At 51.7% G+C, this 21,267-nt stretch overlaps 1 protein-coding gene across 1 annotated transcript; it reads left to right on the top strand.

Moving 5' to 3' along the window:
• The first annotated feature begins 1,427 nt into the window (after window positions 1-1,427).
• Window positions 1,428-18,630, top strand: WRAP53 (WD repeat containing antisense to TP53). The gene is made up of 11 exons (XM_088464626.1): window positions 1,428-1,513; window positions 3,033-3,704; window positions 3,843-3,944; window positions 5,348-5,456; window positions 6,383-6,471; window positions 14,795-14,885; window positions 15,562-15,694; window positions 16,141-16,349; window positions 16,721-16,824; window positions 16,919-17,053; window positions 18,383-18,630. Exons 2-11 carry the CDS (start codon window positions 3,091-3,093, stop codon window positions 18,546-18,548), a joined length of 1,752 nt encoding a protein of 583 aa, XP_088320752.1. The 5' UTR covers window positions 1,428-1,513; window positions 3,033-3,090; the 3' UTR covers window positions 18,549-18,630.
• The last annotated feature ends 2,637 nt before the right edge of the window (window positions 18,631-21,267 follow it).

Genomic DNA, 21,267 nt, shown 5'->3' with positions numbered 1-21,267 from the left:
GAGTGTATTTGATGTACAGGGGAGAGGTACTTGCTCTAATGTACAGCTTCTCAAACTCGGTCCTCAGGACCCCAAACAGTGCATGTTTTCCAGGTCTCCTCACAGAATCACAAGTGAAATAAGTAGCTCCACCTGTGGGTCTTCTAAAATGTGTCAGTGAGTAATGATTACACATGTGCACCTGCTGGGTGACCTGGGAAACGTGACCTGTGTGGGGTCCTGAGGACCGAGTTTGAGAACCACTGCTCTAATGGATGACAGTATTTGATGTACCAGGGAGGGGGGATTTACTTGTATGTGTGAGAGGTTTTTTATTTACATGGGAGGGTGTATTTGATGTACAAAGGAGAGCATAGTTCATGTACCGGTAAGGGGGTATTTACTTGTATGGGGGTGAGTATTTGATGTATCGGGGAGGAGGTATTTGCTTGTATGGGGGTATTTCATGTATTGGGAAGGGGGTATATGCTTGTATGGGGGTATTTGATGTACCGGGGAGGAGGTATATGCTTGTATGGGGGTGAGTATTTGATGTACCGGGGAGGAGGTATATGCTTGTATGGGGGTGAGTATTTGATGTACCGGGGAGGAGGTATATGCTTGTATGGGGGTGAGTATTTGATGTATCGGGGAAGAGGTATATGCTTGTATGGGTGACTGTGTTTGATGTAGTGGGGAGGGGGTATTATCTTCTGGGTGTAGTGGGGAGGGGGTAACTGATGTAGTGGGAAAGGGGTATCTGAGGTACAGAGGAGGGGGCATTTCTTGTATGGTGCAGGGAGAGGGGTATTTGTTACAGGGGTAATAGATGAGAATGTAATCTTATATACAGAAGCAGAGTACATTACCTTACAGTGGCTCAGTATTGGGGCAGACTGATATGAAAGTCCTGGAAATTAGTATTTGCTAATAACCTGATACAGGGACTCAGTAGACACACACATATATACAGAGTACAGGTAATGGGGGATACAATTGGCATATTATATATAAGAGCACTGAATGTCCTAATGCTATACATGTTTCACTATTAACAATAATTACCATAACTTAATGACCCCTGTCAGAAAACAGACTCCCCACAACTGCTCAGTGGCATATTAGCCCCGCCTCTTAGTGGCTTACAGCACAAACATGGCTCCCTTCCCTCCATCGCGTGTGTGGGTAAATACATGCTTTCCCAAAACAAAAATGGCCGCGGTAAAAGTTCCTGCGAGTCCCTAAACCAAAACAAAGATGGCCGGACAAGGCTCTCCCGTCCGCCGGTCCTGTTCTTCCGCCCCTCCTCTCCTCCCTCTCATTGGCCCGAACGGTTCCCGGCATTGCCTTCTAGAAGCACTTTGTATTGCTATTGGTTCGCCTTCCCGTGTCCTCATTGGGTAATTGCTAATCCCGCCCCCCGTGCTGTTCGGTGATTGGTCAGTGACACCGGAAGCGTAAAATTGTCGCCGCTGTGTGGTCTGGTCTCTTTCCGGAGTCGGATTGAGACGGCTGCTGCACATGGTGGATGGAGGTGAATGGAGAGAGTCTCATAGTGTGGGTGCAGGAGGGCAGCCAGCCAGCTCCTGACCCTGGGGAACAGGACAGGTGCACTGTGCAAGGGATGGGGACCTGCCAGGGACCCAGGAGGGTAGGATAGCAGAGTAGCATGTAGGCTACAGCAGCTGGAGTGCTACAGTCTACCCAGATGTGTGTGTGTATATATATATATATATATATATGTATGGGTTCTCCTAATGGTGCATACACCCGGGACCATCGATAACGATATTGTTGAACGATCTCCCGGGTGTGCTGGATGATCGATTATCGATCATCCAGCACACCACCAACGTCGGTTGATCGCGGGTCCCTATTAGTTACCTGGTTGATATCGACCTGGTCGGGCTGCATGCACGGTCGATGGACGATATCTTTATTGTCCATACGTGCCGGCGCATCGCAGGTCGTTGGTGGGTTGGCCGCACCGAAAAATGCGCAATATTAACGATATGATCGTTATCGTTCATATCGTGCATTTTAATCGTACCGTGTGTACGCTCCATTACACTCACTTTACAAGCTGTTTGTGAAAAATGATAGGAGCTGATTGGTTGGTACTTTATCTCTCTCCAAGGCTTAGTGAATAGATCTGTCGATATGTATCTTATTCACAGTGGAATTAATGTCATTTAAACCTCTTTAATGCTCTTGATATTTTAATTAGCCAAGTGCTAGTTTATTGGTTTTATAGTTATTAAAAAACGACCTTTGAATTTATATGTGCTCTTGTTAATTGTAAGCGCCCCTTTGATATGTCATTTTGACATAGCTTATGTTTCTTTAGTGAATAGATCCCCTCGTCTTTGACTTGTGGCTGATGGTGATTCGGTGGTCCGGGTGTGTGACTTGACAATCAAGGGGAAACCTAGCTGGAGTGTTATGATGGCCAACCCAGGGAATAATGACCAGCACCCATTGTGGGGGTTAATCACCACATAGGGCAGAATTCAATTCTCTCCAGCCCCTATCGTGCCCGACGGAGCTATTCTATTCTTGCTCCTGTCGGGCGCGATCAGCTGCCAAGCGCTACACTTCAGCTCGCAGCCCCTGGGGGATGAGAGCTGAAATGTGCGAAAAGTGACATGTTTGGGCGCCCAAACATCACTTTTCGCGATCGCGCCCAGCACTTTGGTCGGGTTTAGCTGCTTTACGCGGCTAAACCTGACCTCTATGGGCGCGATCAGCGTGAAGTTCTGGCACAATTGAATAGTGGCCCGCGATCTCCTGTCACTTTAGACGGGAGATGCGGGCCCGCAAAATCAATTGAATTCCGCCCATAGAGTCTGGTACCTGGATGGCAATACGGCAGGTTCCTCTCAGTGTCACCGGTATATAACTTTGCACCTACGGTCATTGGTTGATCTGTTTTTATTAAGTCATTGCCCAAATTGGCTCAACTCAGATTATCAAAACAATCCACTTACCTGCCCAAGCGTACTTCTCATAGAGCCATCTATTAATTCCATGTGCCGTGTCTCTTTATCTGGCAGGTGACGTGGGTTGAATAGAAGACTTCTCACTGACCCTGTAACCCTCATAGCGGTCAGGATGGAGGGATGTGAAGATCTTGGTACGGCTGGAGGTGATTCGGGGAGTAATGATGCAGATGGGGGACGGACAATGGTGGAAGGCCTCTCGCACACAGGAGAAGGGCCGGTGGAGGAAGGCAGCGTGGTATTGGAAGGAAGCCATGTGAGCAGTGGGCAGGAGGGTGAGGCAGACCAGCCTGTGATGACCGAGGAGGGGTCCAGAGACTGTGAAGATCATGTGGAATGTCGGGCGGAGGAGTTGGACGTCATGTCTTCAGATGGGCGTCTGATGAGTAATGAAAGCGACACGGGTGGGCCCAGTTATGAGGAAGGTGCTGGTGTAGAGGGGCCGGCAGCACAAGTGGTTGAGGAGGCACCAGAGAGGGCCGATGCAGAGGGCGAGGGTCGGGATACAGGAGAGACACCGAGTAAGAAGCCATGCCTTGGCCAGATGGAGCCAGTGTGTGATGTCTGCTCAGATGAGGTAGAAGAACCAGCCCACGAGGTGCTGGAAGAACAGATGGAGCCAGTGTGTGATGTCTGCTCAGATGAGGTAGAAGAACCAGCCCATGAGGCCCTGGAAGAACAGACGGACCCAGCGGACTCCACAGAGGCTCCGGAAGAAGCCTATTTGTAGGTTCAACCAGAGTGCTCTGTTGTTGCCCAGCCTTGTTTCATTAATGTGTCTATGCCCAATTGTAAAGCGCTGCAGATCATGCAGGTGCTATTTAAATGTTACTTATGTACTTTTATTTTATTTTTTGACCGCAGCCCTGCGCCGCAGTGCGACTTCTCCCAGCAGCCATGGCCGCTGACCGGAGCGTGGAACGAGTACGCCACCTTCCCAGAAAACTTCCTGAAGGGCTGCAAGTGGTGAGTGTGCGCTGTGGATCCGCGTTCCAGCCTCTCTAACATTCGCACCACATTGCAAAGTAATAAACCCCACGGGATGGAATTGTCTGGAGCAAGTGGTCAAATTCACCGCTTGGATACGACATAGTCACATAGCCATTGGCGGGGTTTACAACCTCCATAGCTATTTAGGTGGAATCAGTATGAAATACCGCCGGCCCTGTGGCCGACAGTTCGAATCCCGGCAGCGGCAGGCCGACAGAAGCAGAGTTCCTGGCAGCGGAAGCCCGACAGCGCTGGAAATCCCTAAGGTAAGTATCTACTAACCTAACCCTCCTTAGGGGTGCCTAACCCTAATCACCCCCTTCCCCGCTGCCTAACCCTAAGTCCCCCGGGGGGGTGACTAACCCTAAGTACCCCACGGGTGCCCTAAACCTAAGCCCCCTCCCCCGCGTCTGTCCGCTGGCGACGCCTGGCATCCCTTCGATCGGGATGCCGGGCGCCCGTAAATGACAGGCGTTTAGATATAGACGCCGGTCATTTATCCCACGCCAGGATAAAGCAATCGGGAAGCCGGCTGTCGGGATTAAGACAGTCGGTTTCCCAATTGCATCCCAGTTAGGTCGCTCAGTCATTACATACAGCTCCGTCCCTTTATGATTTAGCCGTGGAACAATAATAAACACTGTTTCCAAAATTGGCTGAAATCACGTTTTTCCTATCTCCCAGCTGTAAATATATATGGAGCCTTTCCACACAATTCAGCTAGAGTACATGCGTTATTCCATACAGCTTCCGGACATGCATAGGAATCCTTTATCTGCGGGTATAAGTGATTCCATAGAGGTCTATCGGCCATCTCTGCATACTGAGTGTGTACACGTTCCTGCATCGTAGTCTACAGGCTATTTCTGGATGGGAGAGTTTTTTATTAAATGTTTTTTTTTTATTTTTTTATAACTAAATACAATGAATTGAGCTGCACTATAGCCCTAAAGTGAGTCTTGTCGCATACGATAGGCATATGAGAGAGAACCCCGTCTTCAGCCATTTTGATCTGCTAGGCCAGGGTTTCCTGAACCCCTCGGGTCACTGCTTCCTAGAGGCTCTGCAGATTTTTTTCACACCGTCCCCTAAGGCCATAAGCTCCTGTTGAGATACTCTGCAATTGTGAGTGATTGTCGGGTGTGTTTGTGGGTCCGATTTAAAGGAAACTAAGGCTCAGATCGATCAACCAGTGATATTCTTATCACTAGTCACTAAGCTTAAAATTATGCTCCAACCAATCAGCTCCTAACTGTCGGGCCTGAGAAATGACAGGCGCTGATTGGTTGGAGCACCTTTTAGGATTAGTAATGAGGGATAAGGATATCTGTATCTATAAGTGTCTGTATATTATTTTTTTGCCCATTTTGTTTCCCCAGGGCCCCAGATGGATCCTGTATTCTAACCAACAGTGATGACAACATCCTGAGAATATTCAATCTCCCGCCAGAGCTGTATACATGTGACTGGGATTTATTGCAAGAGATGGTATGAAGACCCTGTTTTTTTTGTGTTGCCCTATAGGTGGGGAGGAATGGGGGGTGGGGGACGGGACAGACTTATGGCTCCCATCTGTCTGTGTCACCCTGCAGGGGGAGGGACAGGCTCATAGCTCCCTTCTGTCTGTGTCACTGTGTCACCCTGCAGGGGGAGGGACAGGCTCATTGCTCCCTTCTGTCTGTGTCACTGCGTCACCCTGCAGGGGGAGGGACAGGCTCATAGCTCCCTTCTGTCTGTGTCACCCTGCAGGGGGAGGGACAGGCTCATAGCTCCCTTCTGTCTGTGTCACCCTGCAGGGGGAGGGTCAGGCTCATAGCTCCCTTCTGTCTGTGTCACTGCGTCACCCTGCAGGGGGAGGGTCAGGCTCATAGCTCCCTTCTGTCTGTGTCACCCTGCAGGGGGAGGGTCAGGCTCATAACTCCCTTCTGTCTGTGTCACCCTGCAGGGGGAGGGACAGGCTCATAGCTCCCTTCTGTCTGTGTCACCCTGCAGGGGGAGGGTCAGGCTCATAGCTCCCTTCTGTCTGTGTCACCCTGCAGGGGGAGGGACAGGCTCATAGCTCCCTTCTGTCTGTGTCACCCTGCAGGGGGAGGGACAGGCTCATAGCTCCCTTCTGTCTGTGTCACCCTGCAGGGGGAGGGACAGGCTCATAGCTCCCTTCTGTCTGTGTCACCCTGCAGGGGGAGGGACAGGCTCATAGCTCCCTTCTGTCTGTGTCACCCTGCAGGGGGAGGGTCAGGCTCATAGCTCCCTTCTGTCTGTGTCACCCTGCAGGGGGAGGGACAGGCTCATAGCTCCCTTCTGTCTGTGTCACCCTGCAGGGGGAGGGACAGGCTCATAGCTCCCTTCTGTCTGTGTCGCATTGATCAACATTTCGGGAAAGCTGCACCAAATAATCCCGTCTTCTTTTCCAGAGCCCGGTTCTCCGCATGGCAGAGGGTGACACGATCTATGATTACTGCTGGTATCCTCTGATGAACTCATCTGACCCCGAATCCTGCTTGTGAGTGTCTATTCCTGCATCTATATGTCTGTGTGTGTGTGTATGTATGTGTGTGTGTGTGTATGTATGTGTGTGTGTATGTATGTGTGTGTGTATATATGTGTGTGTATGTATGTGTGTGTGTATATGTCTGTATGTGTGTGTGTATGTGTAAATATGTGTGTGTGTGTATGTGAGGAGCCGGTTAGCACATGTCTGTTGCAGAATACAGGGATTTATTCTATCGTCACTTAGCTTTGGAGACCACCCTTTAGCCCTCCGCTAGTCCAGTGGGAGCTGATTTAGTGCAGGAGGAATTGCAACACGTTCTTTCTACTTCAGGGTCCATAGGGGGTCCACAGGGTTGACCTTGGGGGTATAGCTGGATCTGGATCCATGGGCACCACGCAGTTAAAGCTTTAGCTGCTCCCAGGATGCACTTGGGTCCGTCCTCCTCTATACCCCGCCCCCGGCCACAGCACCTCAGTTTGAGTTGGTGCCCGGCCGGAGTCGGGTCACCTGCGCAGGGGGGCTGCAGGAGCAGCCCCCAAAAGCTTTCTATTTTTATTTAAAAAAAAAAAAAAAGAGCCTGTTAGATTTTTATTTTACAACAGAGGCTCTAGTGTGGCAGCGACGGGCTGTCTATGCAGACGCCCACGCTGCCGCTCTCCTTCCCCGCTGGCGCCGCGACGCCAGTACTGCACTGGGGATCGCGGCGGGAGGCCAGAGTCCGTACTAGCCGGACTCTGGGTCCCTCCCTGGACTGCTGCCGGAGTCGCCGGGGACAAGGTAAGCCGCGAGTCGCCGATTAGCGGCGGCTCGCAGGTTTTGCCTGCAGATGCAGTCCTTTGCCCCCGGTCCTAGGGGACAGACCGGGGGCCGCTAGCGGTGGCGGCGGGCTCCCCCTCTGAGGAGGAATAACCCGTGGGACCACTAGACCACCAGGGATATATGGCAAGCGGAATGCCGGCAAGCCCTGGGATTAATATGCTAGCCAGGGGAGGAAGCCTTCCCTGTCAGCGGCTCCTCCCCTCAGCTCAGCGCGCCTTTCAGCACGGAGTCTGGCGTCGCTGAGCTGCAGCTACTCGGCCACTCCTCCTCTGAGGTCTCCAGCGGCCATTTTCTCACAGTGGCAGCGCAGATCTTCAGGGAGCACGCGGACCGGTCCCCCTGTGTACCTCTCCCCTGATTAAGGACAGCGTACACAGCACTATAGCCCTCCCAGACACTGAATCTGGGCAGGTTGATTGTAGTGTAAAGGTGCAGTGAGTGCATGGTATGTGACTTTTGCTAGTGCTGCCTGTCTGTGCTTATTTTCTACTTACTGTCAGCTTATACCTATCCCTTTACTTCTCCTACAAGCCCTACAGGTGTGTGGGGGAGGGGCGTTTCTACTGACCTCACTTATATAGATCACGTATTTGTGAGGTCCGTCACATACAGTTGTGTGCTACTCAGTGCCATATTGTGGGCTGTTGTTCAGCACACCGGTGAGTGCGTTTTACTTCTACCCTGGTGCCAGATATATAATATATTCTGTCATGTCAGACGAGGAGGTTGAGCGCTCAGTGGCTCCGGTGTTGGCCTCCTGCGGACGCTGTTCTGCAGGAGTAGATAGGGAGGATTTGTCACAGGATGGCCTGTGTAGTCGATGCCAGGTGGCTCCTGGCCCATCCAGACCTTCTCTGACGCAGGAACCACCGTGGGCGATGTTTTCTCAAGTGCTGGTGTCTATTGCGGACCGTCTGTCGGTCCCGACTGCTCTCCCTACTAGGTCGTTGTCCCAGCCGACCATCCCCCATTCCCCGGGTGTCCCGCAGTTATTGCGGAGTCCTCCTGGGTCTCAGTCGGTGGGTCCCTATGCGGGGTTGCCTATGTATATACAGGCTTCCCCTGTGCCGCAGCAGCCTGTGGTACCTTTTCAGGCACCTATGGTGACTCCTCCACCCTGGGTGGATGTGCTCTCCAACTCCGTGCAAAATTTGGCGGCCGCTTCCTCGGCTTTTCAGTCAATGTTGCAGACTGACATGCCTTCTAGGATTTCAAAATGCTCACTCATGACACGGGCTGCTCAGGTATCGGACTCAGAGGGTTCCTCAGATGATGGGGAGGTCCCTGATGACACTGACTCGGACGCCTCGGTCCAGGAAATGGATACCAAGTCGTCCATTAATGTGCGAGCACTAGTTAGGGCGGTGCGAGCTATTCTTCTAATAGAGGATGAGGCACCGGTTCCTAAATCGAAGCTTCCTAGTTTCAAAAAAACTAAGGTGGCTTCTGCGGTGTTTCCCCTGTCGGATCAGTTGACGGATCATATGGCGGTAGCTTGGCAGGCGCCCAGTAAGAGATTCCTTCCTCAGAAGCGGTTGGCTTCTAATTACCCCTTCCCTGAGGCACATTGTAAAAAATGGGAAACTCCACCGGCGGTGGATTCCCATGTCACCCGTTTAACTCGGGGCGCCACCTTACCATTACCGTCGATATCCTCGCTGAAGGATCCCACGGACAGGAAAGTTGAGACTTGCTTAAAGTCTATTTACTCCCTCTCCGGGGCGGTGGCCCGACCGTCCATGGCCATCTCCTGGGTGGCCAAGGCCATTGAGGGGTGGGCCAATGCATTGGAAGATACCTTCCCGGACGACGCTCCGGATGTCCAGCGGGCGTTGTTGGGACAAATGAGGGACGCTGCTTCTTACATTGGAGAAGCTTCTTTAGATGCTAGTCTGCTGACCTCGCGGGTATCGGCTGCAGCGGTGTCTGCCCGCCGATCCTTATGGTTGCGGTCCTGGAGAGCGGACTCTGATTCAAAGAAAGGTCTGGAGGCCTTACCTTTCAATGGGGAATTACTATTTGGTCCGGACTTGGACAAAATAGTGGACACCCTGGCTAAATCCAAGTCGGCCTTCCTCCCTTCGGCGGCACTGCCTGCTAAGGTTCGGAGTTCGGCTTTTCGTTCCTTTCGGGTTCAGGGTAAGGCGAAAGGTCAGTCCTTCCCGAGCCAGTCTGCGAGTAAGACGGCCTCTAAACCCAAGAAGCAAGCCTGGAGTGCTCGGCGCCCTTCTTCCAAGCAGGAAGATAAACCTGCGGCCTGATGGGACGGGCCTCCCTCTGGGGGACCTCAGAGTGGGAGGCCGACTTCTTCTATTTGCCCAGTGCTGGCACAATACCACCACGGATGCCTGGGTTCGAGAAGTGGTCTCCCAGGGGTACGCCCTGTCTTTTCGGCACAGACCACCCCACCAGTTTTTCTGCACAAGTCCTTCTCAGGACAAGACCAAGGCGTTACAGGTTCAGGAGGCTATAGAGTCCTTGCTGAAAGCAGGGGTCATTGTTCCCGTTCCTCTATCACAACGAGGGACGGGGTATTATTCGTCTCTGTTTCTGGTGCAGAAACCCAATGGTTCTCATCGCCCTATCCTCAACTTGAAGTCTCTGAACAAATTCCTCAGAGTTCCCAAGTTCAGGATGGAAACGTTACGTTCCATCATTCTGGCGATGGAACCGGGGGATTACATGGTGTCCCTGGACATCCAGGACGCCTACCTCCATGTTCCGATAGCATCTTCACACCAGCGGTATCTGAGGTTCGCTATCCTTCAACACCACTATCAGTTCCGGGCGCTACCCTTTGGTCTCTCCACGGCACCGAGGGTGTTCACGAAGATTATGGCGGTCATGGCCGCACATCTTCGGAACCAGAATGTACGGCTGCTGCCGTACCTGGACGACCTCCTGTTGCTGGCGAGCTCCCCGGAGGTACTGCTTCAACATCTCCACCTGACGATCGCTTGCCTGCAAGCACACGGGTGGTTGATAAATTGGAAAAAGTCCTCCCTGATTCCATCACAGCGGATGGTTCATTTGGGAGCCCTGCTGGATTCGCGTCAGCAAAGGATCTTCCTGACTCCGGAGAAGGTCGCCTCCCTACAGCTGCGGATACGCAGTTGCCTGAGCCGTTGCCGCCTGTCGGTCCATTCGGCTATGAGAGTTCTGGGGTCCATGGTGTCGACATTCGACATGGTGGAATTTGCCCAGTTCCATTCCCGGCCCCTGCAGGGGCTGATTCTATCAGAATGGGATGGGTTACCTCACCGGATCCGCTCTCAGGTGCTGGTGTTGTCTCCGGACGTTCGGCTATCTTTGGCTTGGTGGCTTCAGACAGCTCATCTGGTCGAGGGGCGCCCATTTTGGATCCCGGACTGGGTCCTGCTCACGACGGATGCCAGTCTCCGGGGTTGGGGGGCAGTGACCGGCTCTTTGTCGCTTCAGGGTCGTTGGTCAGCGGAAGAAGCACTTCTCCCCATCAACATCCTGGAACTGCGGGCAGTATACAGGGCCCTGCAGTCGTCCGGCCCCGCTCTTCACGGAAGGGCGGTACAGGTGCAGTCCGACAACGCCACCACGGTGGCGTATATCAATCACCAAGGCGGAACTCGCAGTCAGGCAGCGATGTCGGAGGTATCTCGTATCCTGACTTGGGCGGAGGGTCACATTCCAGCGATCTCGGCGGTCTTCATCCCCGGAGTCCTCAATTGGGAGGCGGACTTCCTCAGCCGTCACGACGTGCATCCCGGGGAATGGTCGCTTCACCCAGAGGTGTTTCAGCTACTCGTGGACAGGTGGGGACTGCCGGAGCTGGACTTGATGGCCTCCCGTCACAATCACAAGTTGCCCGTTTACGGGTCAAGGACAAGAGACGCAGGTGCAAGTCTGGTGGACGCGCTGTCGGTGAAATGGACGTTTCACCTGGCGTATCTGTTTCCTCCGATATCCCTGCTTCCTCGGGTTCTGCGGAAATTCAAGCAGGACGGCGGCATGCTCGTGCTGGTAGCTCCGGCGTGGCCCAGACGTCCTTGGTACTCCGATCTCAGGAGCCTCTCCATCGACGCTCCGTACCTTCTTCCTCAGCGTCGGGACCTGTTGTCTCAGGGGCCCTGCCTTTACCCGGATCTGGGTCGGCTGTCTTTGACGGCGTGGCTCTTGAGACAGCCGTCTTGAGGTCTCGGGGCTTCTCCAGTTCGGTTATTGGTACCATGCTCAGGGCACGCAAGCCTGCTTCAGCACGGATTTATCACAGAGTGTGGCACACTTACTTTCAGTGGTGTGAGTCCAGACATTATGATCCTCAGGTGTTCCGAGTTTCTAGGATCTTGGAATTTCTTCAGTCAGGATTGGATCTCGGCTTACGCCTTGCATCTCTGAAGGTTCATGTGTCCGCCTTGTCCGTGTGGTTTCAACGGCGGATTGCAATACTACCAGACGTTCACACCTTTTTCCAAGGTGTTCTCAGGATCCAGCCTCCCTTTGTGCCTCCTGTGGCTCCTTGGGACTTGGCGGTGGTGCTACGGGTCCTGCAGGGTCCTCCGTTTGAGCCTCTTGAGGCGGTGGAGCTCAAGTGGCTGACATTTAAGACGGTTTTTCTCCTGGCAATTGCTTCGGCCAGGAGGGTGTCTGAATTGGAGGCGCTTTCCTGTCGCCCTCCTTTCCTGATTTTTCACCAGGACAGAGCGGTGCTCCGCACTCGTCCTGAGTTTTTGCCCAAAGTGGTCTCGAAGTTCCATATTAATCAGGAACTTGTTGTGCCAGCTTTTCAGTCCCCTGATCTTTCAGCTGGTGAGACTTCCTTAGATGTGGTCCGGGCGCTTAGAATTTATGTAGACCGGACGGCTTCGGTTAGGAAGTCTGATTCCTTGTTTATCCTCTTTGGTTTTCACAAGAGGGGTTGGCCTGCCAACAAACAAACGTTAGCCCGTTGGCTTCGTTCCGTTATTTGTGAGGCTTATGCACAGGAGGGCTTACCTGTGCCAGCCTCTGTTAAGGCTCATTCCACTCGTTCTGTGGGTCCCTCTTGGGCTGCTAGACGTGGCGCTTCTGCTGTTCAGCTGTGTAAGGCGGCCACTTGGTCTTCAATTCAAACGTTTTTGAGGTTCTATGCGTTTGACACCTTTGCCTCTCAGGATGCATCCTTTGGGCGCCGGGTACTCCTTTCAGCACAGGAGCGTCCCCGCCCTTAGTTGTACTGCTTTGGGACATCCCCAAGGTCAACCCTGTGGACCCCCTATGGACCCTGAAGTAGAAAACAAGAGATATGGTAAGAACTTACCTTTGTTATCTCTGTTTCTACGAAGTCCATAGGGTCCACAGGGCGCCCGCCCTGACGCACCTGGCTTCAAATGGGCTGTGTGGCTGGTCACCGGTTTTCAGTCTCCCATTTCTGTGAGTATGGTTTCTTGTGTGTTCCAGTCTTCCTTCTCTCTGTTTAGTCTCCTCCTCCGGCCTTGGCTGCTTACCAACTGAGGTGCTGTGGCCGGGGGCGGGGTATAGAGGAGGACGGACCCAAGTGCATCCTGGGAGCAGCTAAAGCTTTAACTGCGTGGTGCCCATGGATCCAGATCCAGCTATACCCCCAAGGTCAACCCTGTGGACCCTATGGACTTCGTAGAAACAGAGATAACAAAGGTAAGTTCTTACCATATCTCTTGTTTTCTTTTAGTTTAGTTCCTCTGGTTCTGCCCTGCTGGGCTTGGTTGCAAAAACCGTCTCCAGCATGATGGGGTATATGGCAGAGGGAGGATTTAACGTCCTGTGGGGTACGCTATAATGCCAGGGTCCAGTGCCCCCCAGTGGTCTCAGAGAAAACGATGCAATGGAAGTTTAGTAACCATATCCTGAGAGGCTGTATGTTACGGAGCTGGGTCATACACAGGAAGCTACTTATACCCCTTTCAGACATAAACCCCGGCTCGGATACTGGGCACAGAACACGGGTTGAAGCCGGGGGTTTCTGTACTTACACACTGGGTGATGGACCAGAGTTACTCCCAGGTCGTCATTCTTCACACCGGACCCGGGTCTTCCGTCTCTCAGTGGGTGCTTGTAGATAATGTCTTCTCCAAGCGCCCACTGTGCCCCAAGTCCTCTTGGGCATGACCCAGGTCATCAACTCCCGGGTCACACCATTCAGACATTAGCTGGGGCAGTGACCTGGGTTGCAACTCCCAGGAAAAACCCTGGTCAATTGCAGGGTCGAGGAGCCAGGACTGTCAACCCGGGTTATTCCTTTCACACATAAGCCGGACCCGGGTCGATGCACATACACGGCAAAAAAAACCTGGGCTTTTGACCTATGTCTGACAGGGGTATAACAGACTCTAAACAATTCCATTAATTTCCCAATTCTCTGCAACAGGCTGCCATCCGAGGGGGGGAGGGGGGCTTCTCTAACAGAGCAGACACAGAGTGACTGACGGCCTGGCAAACCTGCCCTGCGGTAATGCTGTGCTCAGTTTGGATTGCAGTGGATTTATACACAGGGGCTGTATGACCGCATGTGATTTTTATTTTATTAACAGATTTATTTATAGAGCTCCAGCAGATTAGGCTTCACAATTGGGAACAAAACTGTGATAAGACGAGACTGGGCAATAACAAGTGGGCAGAAAGGTTAGAGGGCCCTGCTCGCAAACTTATAGTCTATAGGGAATCGGGCACGTGACGCATGGGGATTTATGCTACATATTGCATACTGGTCCAGCCAGATGGCAGAGGTCCTTGGTGGGAAGCACCAGCCAGTCACACGGAAGTGTTGGCCGACGGTCAGCGGGATGTGTGAGTGTGGAAAGAGAACACATGTAAGTTTTGTGTGAGCTGTGTGAATGGGAGGTAGTTGGGTAGGATAGCTTATGGAGGTGGTTGTAGGATCTGATAGGTGAGCCTCGGGGAACGCTGGAAGGTTGGTGGGATGAATCGATGTACCTTTATGCAGAAATAACCATCTGACCTGCCCGTATGCTTGTCCCCGTCCTGATGAATCGTGAGAAGTGTAAGACCTGTTTCCAGGAGATTTCTAGGCTATTTGTACATAATCATTTAATCATCTCATTTTCCAGCTTCTATTTTTAATTTTCCCGCTGTATTATAATAGCAAATCAACCTATTATGGGTACAGCTTTGCGAAATGCATCCAATATCCTAGACACTCTCTTTAATAGATAGTACTTGGCACATAACGTTACTGCAGGGTCTCTGCCTTGGGGCGGCCAGTTGTAAAAAGTCCTATTTCTGTAGCTTCCTGGCGTCTTCCAGCGGTGGTGGTCAGTATTGGTGGCCGGCGTCCGCTGGATGATACAGCAGTGGGGGGGGGTCACTATGGACTCAATAATGCACATGGCCTGTATCCCCCCCTCTGAAGATTGAGTTGCCGCAGGAAATGTAACTTCTGGATACTCTGTTCTAGTATATCTGACAGCTAATTGTACATAGGGTTACATAGGGTAGGGATTGTATAGGGAAAATACACCCAACTGTATACTGACCATTCCATCAATCTGTCATTGTCTTTCAGTATCGCCAGCAGCAGTCGGGATAACCCGATCCACGTGTGGGACGCCTTCAATGGCCAGCTAAAGGCTTCATATCGGCCTTACAACCACCTGGTAAGCAAAGGAAGGGTGGCTCATTGTGTCACCCTGCAGGGGGAGGGACAGGCTCATAGCTCCCTTCTGTCTGTGTCGCCCTGCAGGGGGAGGGACAGGCTCATAGCTCCCTTCTGTCTGTGTCACCCTGCAGGGGGAGGGACAGGCTCATAGCTCCCTTCTGTCTGTGTCACCCTGCAGGGGGAGGGACAGGCTCATAGCTCCCTTCTGTCTGTGTCACCCTGCAGGGGGAGGGACAGGCTCATAGCTCCCTTCTGTCTGTGTCACCCTGCAGGGGGAGGGACAGGCTCATAGCTCCCTTCTGTCTGTGTCACCCTGCAGGGGGAGGGACAGGCTCATAGCTCCCTTCTGTCTGTGTCACCCTGCAGGGGGAGGGACAGGCTCATAGCTCCCTTCTGTCTGTGTCACCCTGCAGGGGGAGGGGCAGGCTCATAGTTCCCTTCTGTCTGTGTCACCCTGCAGGGGGAGGGACAGGCTCATAGCTCCCTTCTGTCTGTGTCACTGTGTCACCCTGCAGGGGGAGGGACAGGCTCATAGCTCCCTTCTGTCTGTGTCACCCTGCAGGGGGAGGGACAGGATCGTATCTCCCTTCTGTCTGTGTCACCCTGCAGGGGGAAGGACAGGCTCATAGCTCCTATCTGTCAGTATAATATTGGGGTGTCTCTGTGTTACTCAGGATGAGGTGACAGCCGCGCACTCTCTCTGTTTCTCGCCGGATGGGTCTCAGCTGTTCTCCGGGTTTGATAAGATGGTGAGAGTGTTCGATACTTCGCGACCCGGAAGAGACTGTGAGTGTCGTCCCACTTTCCGTAAGTACTATTGATGTGTTGAGTCACATTTATGTGTTTTTATTAAGGAAGTCCTGGAATTGGGCTCATGAAGCACTTAAAAAAATGTTTTTTTTTACCTTCTTCTGACAAACACCTTTAGAGATCACCTTTAAGCTGGAACTAAATCTGATAGTGACCTATTATAGATTATGGGAAACTTCTATGTCCATGGATGGCAGGATCTCTGCCCACTCATAAAGGTCTTCAGATGTTGCTCAATGACTCGCTGCCATATCTCTGTGAATATCTATCCTGAGTCACTGACTTTCATTCAATATAAGCAACATCGGACTTGATCTGGCTTGTCAGTATCGTCGCGTTCCTGTGATCTCTGTGTGTATAACAATGTTCCGCCATCTAGAAGAATGCCGTATCCCTTTACCATGATTGCAGTGATATATGTTTGTGCTTTGTGGTCCCCACAGAGAAGAAGCAGGGACAGCCGGGGATAATCTCCTGCATCGCGTTCAGCCCGGCTCAGGACATTTACGCCTGTGGCTCCTACTCTAAGTGCCTGGGGCTCTATTCCTGCCACGAGGGGGTGAACTTGGCGGTCCTGCACGGTCGTCACGGGGGCGTCACCCACCTGCTGTTCTCCCCGGACGGGCACTGCATATTCTCTGGAGGCAGGAAGGTAAGTTCCCTGCCCCTCGTCACCTCCTGTCATCCCTCTCCCCCAGTCCTGTCTTCTCACCGTCTTCATCATTACGGTTACCCTGAGATGCTGTATATACACTTTTACCCCTCACAGACCCTAGTTTCATTGGTCTTTAGCCATGGAGTAAGGTGAAGGTAAAATAGCCTAGCAGCCATACTGCGTCGGCAGATTAGTTATAGAGCTGGGACTGTAAATCGTCACTGTGACACTAACGTAATAAGAGGAGGCGGTCTTTAGGACCCTGCAGCTCTGTATTTGTGAAACGCGTCTGGTGCCCTGTATATGATGCGTGGTAGAAGGTTACATAGATGTTAGTGGGACACACGATCTCTCCTCTGCTCTCTCAGGACCCCGAGATCCTGTGCTGGGACGTCCGTCACCCGGGGCAGGTCTTGACCTCCATGAGACGCAATGTTGCCACCAACCAGAGGATATACTTTGACCTGGAGATGTGAGTGTTTCCGCAGACCTACCTCCCCCCTCCCCCCCCCCCCCCCCGTCTCCCCTGCGTTTATTTGTGATCTAACCCTTCATCTCCTCCCCAGCTCTGGCCGTTATCTGCTCAGTGGGGACACGGGGGGCCTGGTCACCGTCTGGGACATGCTGACCCCTCCTGTCGATGGCGCCTCTTCTCCCCTCCTACAGTTCCAGGCCCATAACGACTGTGTGAATGGGATTAGGTGAGTACCGTGTGCGGAAAGTCACCCCGGGGTAATAGGGACTCATTACTTACTGACTGACGGCCGGCAACTGTGACGATCGTACTGTTCCCAAATTACAGACACATTTGTCTGCTCACAATGAGATTGTTTCCCCGGCGAGGAATATATTCAATAATTGTTGGTAAATAAGCAAAAGTTCATAAGATTGCATGTAATAGATGGCGGCTGTCATTACCGGAGACCTGCAGCTCCTCCTCTTATGGCGTAATCAGCGCAGACATGAGATGAACAATATGTTACAGGCAAAGTGGGAGACCAGGCATTGTGGCGCGTTACACAAAGCTGCAAATCATGATTGTTGCCTACTTTGACCAGGATTTCTTAACAAACAATGTCTACTAATTCCCCTTGTACATCGGAGCTAAAACCCAGGTTATTGGAGGGTTAACCCGGGCAGCTTCTTGGTGTAAAATGAGTAAGGGTTGGATCGCCGGGTCGAGTGACCTGGCAATCCAACCCAGGTAACTAGCACACTGGCGTAGCCTGTGAAACTTTGCTGTGTGTACTGCGCACTCCGGGTCACGATGATCTGCAGTGCGCCGCAAGCCGGCCGATTGGTCCGGCTTCAGTGGCACTTGGAGATGACGTCATCTCCAAGCGTCCACTTTCATGCCAGAAAAGCCGGGTCTATGCATACCCGACTCCGGTGTGAGCGGCGCCGACTCGGGAATATCCCGGTCGGCGCCGGCTAAATTCCGGGTCTGATCCGGATAGGAACCCTGTTCCAACTCCTCCGGGTCAGACCAGGAATTTTGGTGGAAAAGGGGTATTAGTCTACCCAGACCACCTTACAAAGATTGTTATCCTGAGACGTCTTAACCAAAAGCGCAGGGGAAGTGACATCGTCACTCTGGTCAGGCAATAGAAGAGAAGCTTCCAGATATCATTTACCAGTTTGCACAATACCTGGTTCTCCCACTTTTCCTGTAACATCGATCTATCTCTCAGATATATAAAGCTGAAGGGTGATAAAAATGATGTAATGACAGTTGGTATGAACTGTGACCCCTCCCACCAGTGTCAGTGATGTCACTTCCAGAGACCAGGTATAACGCACATCTACAGTCTCCAAACAACTATCTTCCATTCTTATTCATCACATGCTACCTAATGGTGACAACACAGACGCCTCATCGCCCAATTAAAACATCACAGCATTATCCACAGCGAAATATGTATAACACTGACCTCTAATAGCACAGTGTACCACAGCTCCCCCTACTGGTGAACATGATTATAGCACAAATATACATGAATCGCCCAATGAATTCCTGTTTCTGCCCACAGTTTGCACCCATCTCTGCCCGTCTTGGCCACGACATCGGGGCAGCGGCAGTTCCCCCAGCAGGAGGATAGCGGTGATGAGTCCCAGGAGGCAGAGACATCGAAACGCGACGGCGTCGGAACCAACTGTCTGCAGCTGTGGTGGTGCGGTGGCAGCGATGCCAAGTAGAGAGGGGGATGCTGGGAAATGCACCCAGTTGCTGCCCTGTCAGACGAGCACATGTTGGCAGCAATGGCCGCCTTTCTGAGATACGGTTACATGGAGATCGTTGCAGCAACGGCCGCCTTCATGAACTATATATACGTGTAAATAGACACAGCAGTGGCCGCCTTCCTCAGATACGTAACAACACAGCGCAGCAAACATGGCCGCCAGGTGCTGCTCAACTGCCCCTTTACATTGATGGTTTGTGGACAGAAATATTTTTTTCTTTTTTTTTTGCTTTGTACATATATGTAGATAATGTATATATTTTATGTATGACCTACACACAGTACAATGTACCAGTAACAGACCTGTGTGTCCCGTGTCTTTATTTAAGCTGACCCCCTCCCACCTCCTATTAGATGATATCTTTTATCCAATCGGGTCACGACATCTAAACACCTGTATAATATATCAAGTCCTTGTTGTGCCTTCTCTATAGGAGATGGCTACAAGCTTGCAATTAGATTTTATTGGAACATTTTATCCTTGGAGGCTTTAATGGTTGAAACCACAGAACAGGCCCAGACGAGGAGCAATGGTGACTGTTTAGAGCTTGTCCACCAGAGGGCAGTGTGAGATTTATGTGATGTAGTAACATTTATGTAGAGCAGGCACATTGCACAGCACGTTGCAGAGAATATTTATCAGTCCCTGACCCAGTGGAGCTTGCGATTCCTGTTTCCTACCAGCAGCCAGTTAACGGACCGGTATGTTTTTTTGGAGCACCTGGAGGAAACCCCACACAAACACAGCGAGGGAACATACAAACCCCACACAGATTACCCATCACCATGCGTATGAACTCACTGCTTTGAGGAAGTGATGCTAACCACTATGCCAACGATGCATAAGTCCCAATCTGTAGGACTCCTGTCGGGTTTAGTTCTTCCTCCTACGTACCCAAATGCTGCTCCAGCACTTCAACCGTAGGACCAGTAGGCAACAAATCACTGATACTGGGGTGGTCTGGTGCAGCAGTGATGATCCCATCTCACCCCCGCCCCCTGCAAGTCGTCTGGTGCACGGGAACTCGGCCATGTCTGTTCAGGGGAGGGGCACCGTCCGCAGGGGATCGGTATGATTTACCGCTGGAAGACCGGCACTAGTGAAGATCCCGACTGCTCTGAAGGTAAGTACTAACTAACCCCCCAACCCTCCTTTAGGGGTGCCAAACCTCCCTCCCTAGTGCTTAAACCTAACCGCCCCCTTCCCTGCTGCCTAAACCTAACCTTACCGGGGGGGTGCCTAACCCCCCCCTTCCCCTAACCTAACCCTCCCCGTGGCTGTCCGCGCCCGGCTTACCTTCGTTCAGGATGCCAGGCTCCCAGCGTGGGTAAAATGACAGGCGTCGGGTTTTCGACACCGGTCGTTAGACCCTTGCCGGGATTAGACAGTCGGGATGCCGACTGTCGACATTTAGACCGTCGGCATACCGTCCGCAGTCCTAGTGACCAAGAAGTAATTGCATCATACAGGATTCCAGCTGCTGACTGGGTAGCGCAGTAAATAACATTAAGCTTTGGGCGGCCCCACTGCAGCCCCTGGGGGTGGGTTGGCGGATAATTGGATAGTACACCGAGAAAATTATGTTAAATATTCTGCACATTTGGGTCCGCGCTAAACATGGAGCATTAATAAGAAAACACATCGACTGATATTTCCTGGTTTGCAGAGAGTCCGTTTCCCGTGTACAGCCGCCCAGGGGAGTTCTGCGAGGCGATAGCGCTGCTGGCGTACCCTTCTTATTATGCTATATATAGCAAATATGCCAGTCCTTTACATCAGCCCCTTTTCCCCAGGGGAGCTTACAATCTATTTTCCCTACCACGTGAACACACTACGCTTCATTTATTTTGTGTAAGTCCAATTTTCCTACCACTATGGATTTGGACTGTGGGAGGGAACCCACACAACATGGCGAGAACATACTGCACAGGGTTAGGGCCTTGGTGGAATCCAATCCAAAACCTCCGTGTTGTGTGGTAACAATGCTAACCACTACGCCATCCATACTGTGTCACACACCATCACTACTGCACGTTAATGAGATGGGTAACCTCCAACGCCGTTCTCTGTGAATAGCACCTGGAAATGTGGATGCTGGGTAGTTTTGTGTCTTTCCTCTATGCAGGCTAAGAGCAAACACATGGGGTGTCTTGTCAAATGTCGTCACACCTGGCCACGCCCCCATGTGATGTCACAAACCACACATGCTATTAGGCCACACCCCCAATATATATCGCATTAGGAGAGTGTTATCACTCATAGTAAGATTGACAGAAGAGCTGTGGGAAAGGGACAGAGGAATTATGGGGAAGGGAAGGAAAACAATGGACCTGCAATAAATGTCTCTGTAGTCATCAATAAACATTTATATCGGAGAAATCGGAAATAACACCATCGAGGAGTTTGGCTTCCTTTTAATGAAGCTGTGTGCTGTCCATAGCAATGTATTGCCTTTTGCATATACATTATATACAAGTGTTATGTAGAGTTGGGGTGCGTCACTTCTGGGCCCAAATATACTTTATTTCAGTAAGACCAGGAAGGAATCCGGCTCCTGTTTGTTTATAGCTGGCAACTAGTGGCCCCTGTTTCTAAATGATATTTAATTGTGATCATAGGATACGGCTGATATAAATGTGCGCAGTGAGGTTATATATAACGCTGTGATGTTGTA

This window comes from Taudactylus pleione, unplaced genomic scaffold (assembly GCF_031769625.1).
Source record: "Taudactylus pleione unplaced genomic scaffold, aTauple2 ptg001724l, whole genome shotgun sequence".
Taxonomy (NCBI): Eukaryota; Metazoa; Chordata; class Amphibia; order Anura; family Myobatrachidae; genus Taudactylus; species Taudactylus pleione.
This window is presented reverse-complemented; position numbering and strand designations above follow the sequence as displayed.